At 39.1% G+C, this 6,112-nt stretch overlaps 1 protein-coding gene across 1 annotated transcript in view; it reads right to left on the reverse strand.

The window, feature by feature from the left end:
* Positions 1 to 5,547, reverse strand: part of CCDC172 (coiled-coil domain containing 172) — a 65,158-nt gene extending 59,611 nt beyond the window's left edge. Inside the window, exons 1-3 of the mRNA XM_077822868.1 lie at positions 5,469 to 5,547; positions 4,077 to 4,162; positions 255 to 371 (exon numbers count right to left, since the gene is read on the reverse strand). Coding sequence (XP_077678994.1) covers positions 255 to 371; positions 4,077 to 4,162; positions 5,469 to 5,547 — 282 coding nt within the window. The remainder of the gene's footprint in view (positions 1 to 254; positions 372 to 4,076; positions 4,163 to 5,468) is intronic.
* Positions 5,548 to 6,112: the final 565 nt, after the last annotated feature.

Genomic DNA, 6,112 nt, shown 5'->3' on the forward strand with positions numbered 1-6,112 from the left:
ACTACTAAATTGTAAAGACAACTGAAAAGTTTTTAAAGGTAATCCAGGAGGTAGATTATCTAAAATCATGGATTAAAGTTTGGAGTGAGAGTCTGAATTTTTGTGTTCTAATTTGTTAGAACCAAAACAAATTTTAATCATTCAGATTTTCATACTTAATTAGTGTCCAGTTTTTTTCAAAATATAAATCTGACTGTAGTCATACAGTATTTTGTAAAACTGAACTCCCCTAAATAGTATAACTGGAAACATACAAAGATTTTGAGAAAAATACTCCTTTGATTCATAAGTTCAACTTTCTTTTTCTCTAAGATGTCTTCACGTTTCTTCAAAAGTTGTAAGTAGAAGAGCTTTTCAGACAGCTGTTGAACCTTCAAAGAGAAGAAAAGATTATTGGTGATAAAAATAAGTACACATGATGGATAGGACTTGCACATAAAGAGCCCTATCCAGAAAAAAAAGTCTGCATAGCTGCTGGACCATGGAAGCTTAATGGGTCTCCTTTTCTCTTTAGCTTGCAATCTAAACACAATTCTTCACAGCAGTCTCTCCTCTTTAGAGGCTAAACTCAGTGCTGTTCCCAATATAGAGAATGGAGTCCTTAACTCTCATTTTTAGCCAGAAAATTTTTCATTTGGAATGGAGAGAGACTCAACAGAGCATACAATCTTTTAAATAGCTTAACATAGGGGTGAGTTTTTCTCCATCTAACCAGATATCATTAAGTCAGGCATAGATTAACTTCAAAGGGACAAAACCCCAAAGTTATTGTGCTCTTCTCTGAATGTCTGTGGTTAGCCATAGAGAGCTATTTATGCTAGCTATTACCCTGTGCCTCTTCTACTATTGACGATGAAGTAGGGATTAATGGTCTCATAAATTTTCCCAGTTTGACTGTGAGAACTATCAGGCAGAGGAGAGTAATGAAGGGACCAAGCTTTGGGCTGAAGACAGTTCTACTATAAAACCCCAAATAAACTAAAAACCTTCCTTCTGCACACATTTGTATTTTTGGATTTAATTTTTTTAAACAGTACTTCAACTGATGAAGTAGGCTGCTCAACTAATTTGTGCATACCACTCAAGGAGAATTCTTCCAGATTTTGCAGCACAACCATGGTTGGAAATTTAAAACTAAGCAAGCATAGGGGGACAGAATATAATAAGATACAGGAGCAGATAAGTAGGGAGCAACTAAGTTATTGAAGGATATTAAAGGCAAGCACCAGAAGCTTGTATCTGATGTGATGGTGAGTGGGAGCCAATGAAGGGACTCAAAGAGAGGGGTTGACAAGGGAGCAAAGTGGCTGTCAGGAAGCCCACAGAGTATGGGATTGCAGTAGTCAAGAGGAAATACGGTGAGAGTCTATATGATAGTTTCAGTGGTGTGGATGGCAAGAAAAGGCCAAATATTAGAGATATTATGGAAGAAGAAGTAACAAGATTTAGAAACTGTCTACATAAACAGGTTGAGAAAGGGTACAGTCAAGATGATATGCCTGAATCACAGAGAGAATGGTGGTAGTGTCAACAGTAATGTAGCTCGGGCAAAATTAGGAGAATTTAGAAAAGAAAACAATGGGCCAGATTTTCTCCTCACATACCAACCATATTTTAGTGAAGGTGTCAGGGAGCTTGTTCCTCCAATATCAAGAGCTTTGGGATAATTTATTGTTACGTACTGATTCAAAGCAAGTTACTAATATTGTGCTTCTGTGTTTATATTACTGAATATAACCAGGCATATTGTAGTTTCTCCAACCCCAAAGTGCCTTCATAATCTATTACTTTGCAGTAAATTTTTTTAAAGAAATCATTGAGCCATGAAAGGCAAAATGCTATAAATCAAGTTCTAATTACATGCTACCTGGTTTTACAGAACAGAAAAAAATTAATATTTCCTATGAGCATTCCCTTGACCACAAGCAGTCTCTGTGAAATAGATGTCAAAACATTTTTGAACTCTAAGGCTCATCTACTTATTTAGGCTTGGGTTGGGATGCGGCCGGCGGAGAGGGAAGAAATGACATACAGTTATTTGAAGGAGGACTTCAGTATTATATTATTTCTTAGTAGTAGTTTGATTATATTAATTGCAGTAGATACATTGAGAATTTGTAGAATAAACTAAATTTTAGGTATTGAAAAATAATTGACAATGTAAATAATCTCACTAGTCAATGTATAATCTTTATATTGAAATATTATTTGATTGAAATAATGCATTTTGGCATTTCCTTTATTGCCTGCATCATTTCCTTTTGATAAATGAATTAATTTCAAACTAAACAAGCAAATAAAATCTACTATTATACACATTGGTAAGAATATAATTAATTTTTGATGTATAAAAGACAATGGAATCAATTAGGATTGCATCTTCACCTTTCTCCAGTAGTCATGTACAGCAATTGTTTTACTTTTGAGTCCTCTGATACCTACCATACAAACCACAATTATAAACCAGAATTAATCAGTAACAAATTAGTGAATGCATCCGATGAAGTGAGCTGTAGCTCACGAAAGTTTATGCTCAAATAAATTTGTTAGTCTCTAAGGTGCCACAAGTACTCCTTTTCTTTTTACAAATAAAATTGTGATTCTCATAAATTAATTTTATAAGCAGGACTACAGGGGGTTGGTTACCTAGCAAATATCACACATTCCAACCTTATATTGATTAAAGACCACTTCCTATTGTAGATCCATATTGGGTTCTGATCTTTGAAACCGTTATGCACATTAGTCCCATTGAAGTCAATGCGGCTGTTGACATGCATATGTGTAACTGTTTGCAGAATCAAGGTCTAAATTTGTAACTACTAAATATTTCTAAACAATTCTGTGGATTCTTTTCCCTCCTCTAACATACCTTAATCTATTTTAGGGGTTTCTATAGCACCTGTCACAGTAGCATTGAAGTGCATATGTAGAACAAATGCACTGGCAAACCACACAACAGCCTAAATTTTTGAAGAGATAGGTATTACCACCAAACCATTAATTCACCGCACCAAATGAATTAGTAGTATAATAAGTGTTGGTAAAATTAGGAGTCTGGTAGTAAAAGTCAAAAGGGGCACAAAGCACAATCCAGAAGATTGCAAGATTTATCTCTAACGTATTTCTGTTATTTTATAGGTAGAATACTAGAGATAGCATAGGCCTGACTCTAAAAGGAGCCTCTGTCTGCCTCCTTACTATGCACCTACAATTTTGTAGGTGCAGATATTTAAGAGCACAGGTGACATCATTTAGACCTCATTTACAGGCACAAACAAGTGGGTGTCGAACATCAATTTCACCCACAATTATTAGTACTGACAAAACTGAGAGTATAAAGAGGGAGTACATGTCTCAAAACAAGGCTCCACATCTACTATATGGAAAAAGGGATTAGAAAATGTAAAAGAGTGAGTGGTAGAATACTAACTGGTCTGGCTAGAAAGGTGGTTCTGTCTACAATGGCACTAGCCAAACTATAAGTGCACTCTTTGTACATGCTAGACGGTGAGTAACACAAATAGAATTGCTGATGTGTGGATGAGGTGGAAACTCTTAAGGCCTGATCCAAAGCTCACTAAAGTCAATTCTGGGACTCTCTTAATTTACTTCAGTGCACACTAGATACGGCCGTCATTGAATGGAAGTGGACAGTGAAGCGCGTATGTGAACGAACTCCATGTATCTTAGAGTGGTAATAAAGGAGAAGGAAGGAGTGTTCTACCTTCTACATCAAGACCCCAAGCTTGTAAAAGGAACCAGATTAGACCCCTGAGCCCGTCTGGAATCCTACTGAGGCCCCTGGGGCTCCATGCAATCTCAGGGGTCAGTCTGAATGGTGAGTCTTATAGGACTAGGATCAAAATGGCAGGCCGATGCTCTTGTGACGTGTTCAGATACTATGGCGATGAGCACTATAGAAATGCCTACAAATACATACATAAAGCAAACACTATGATAATATTAACACTACGTGAAGTGTAGTGCTTCAAAGTGTTCATGAACAATTTATTAAAATTACAGCTCATTTACCAATAACAATAATTAACATACTATAAGTATTACTACTCTACCTTAGTTTCTAATTTTATTTTTGCTTCATTCAGTTCTTCTGTTGTTTGCTTAATTTTTTCATGACTTCTGTTTATGTCTAATTTAACTGCAATACAAAATGAAACTTTAAACACATGAAATCAATTTGTGAAAGTGAGATTCTTTTAACAATTTGTTGCTTGCAAGATAGAGTGGTGTAGAAAGATGACTTCAGTAGAGACATATAATTGCTAGACTTCTAAACACATCGGTTTTCCTATAATAGCTACTGTCACTGTCATCAGTTACTAGAAGCGGAAATCGACATTCAGTTGCGAACAAACGAGTGCCTAATTACTACTTTAGGATGGACAAACATGACATTTGCATAGATAATTCAGATAGCTATCTTTGGAAATTTGATTTAAATTAAGGGTTACCTGTTTTACTGTATAGTAAAGTACCTTGTTGATACTCTGCTACACCATAACCTACTGATTAAAACAACAGGCAGGGAGACAAGATACAGGGGTTCTATTTCTAAATCTGCTGGTGGTTTTATGTGAATCTTGGACAAACTTCCTAAAGTTCCCACTGCACTCCAAGCAATTACATTTCCTGAAAGCAGATTTTGTAGAGTTCAAACTACAGGTCTAGACTGCAGTATTGCCAGACCCAAGCATTTACAAAATCATGATTTAGCCCCCCGCAATATTATGAGGTCAGCTTAAAAATCATGAGATTAAAAGAAATAGCAGGTCCTTTTTATTCGCCTTCTGGTTTTGAGCCTTTGGGTTTGTTTTTAATCTTTCCTCCATCATCAGGAGGGTAGAAATGTACTCTTTAAAAAACAAACAAAAAAAAAAAAAAAACGAGCGAGCACTGAGATTTGCTTGTAATAACATGATTCCAGGAATTGGGGCTTTAGGAATAACAACAAATATCATGACTCTCGTGATAAAAAATTATATGTTGGCAAGGCTGTGCGTGAGGATGATACAAGCCTGACCCTGCTGTATTCAAACACAGGAGAAGGGAGGTAGGCTCTTTCAAAGCAAGCCCACATGTGTCTATCACAGGGCTGTCCTGAGTCCCTATGGAGTTCACTATAACTATTGAAACAGGAGGTGGTGAGAGAGGCAGGAACTCGAGTTATTGGGCTCAATACAGGAGTGACTGGGTAACTCTGGCCTGTATTATACAGGTGAGACTAGAGACTCTGAAGGTCCCTTCTGGCCTTATAATCTAGGAGTCTATATACTCCAGGGGAAAGGCTCAGCCAAGATTTACTGGCCTTGCTTGAAACCCCCACCCCCACCACGAGATGGGGGAACCACCACACTGCCCTTCAGGGCTCTATGGGAGCCAGGGAGTCATGTGACCACAGGCCATCATTGCTGCACCAGGCATGAGATGGCGGCTGTGTGGCTGACCTTGGTGCATGAGGCGCCGCTTCTCCTCCGCTTGCTGCTCCGTGAGGAGGATTTGCTGGAACAGCGAATCCAGGCTCATTTCTGTCTCCTTGGGGGGCAGGACTTGGGGTTATTTCCCTGTCCCTGGGAGGCTTATTCACCACTTCAGAGGCCCCTCACAGGGGGGCAGGGAGCTCTTCACTGAGCCTGACTCCTCCCCCTTTAGCAGCAGCCTTGTGCTCAGTCCGTCACACCTACTCCCCCTCCCCACCTGACCACCTCAGTTCCTACCTCTGTACTGGGGTTTGTGCAGCCGAGGAGAAGCCGCAGAACCAGCCCATCAGGTGGGGAAGCCTGAGGTTAGAGCAGAGGAAGGAAGCTGGGTTGAGGGGTGGGAAAAGAGGAGCCCAGTAGTACAGGTGGCTGGATAGGGGAGGCTGGTGGTTTTGGGGGGCAGCAGAGGGAATAGAGATTGGATGGAGAGAGTGGGGGAGTTAGCGGGGGAACTGCTGGTGGAAAAGATTGGATTGGGGGTGGGGCAGAAGGTAATCTTAACACATAGAGGGAGGGGTGGTAGTCATGGTTGCACAACATTTCAAAGTTAATGGGATGAAACAGAACTTCAGCAAAACGTTATGTTATAGTCAAGCTACTGTTAAACAAAA

Source organism: Eretmochelys imbricata, chromosome 7 (genome assembly GCF_965152235.1).
Source record: "Eretmochelys imbricata isolate rEreImb1 chromosome 7, rEreImb1.hap1, whole genome shotgun sequence".
NCBI classification, from domain to species: Eukaryota; Metazoa; Chordata; order Testudines; family Cheloniidae; genus Eretmochelys; species Eretmochelys imbricata.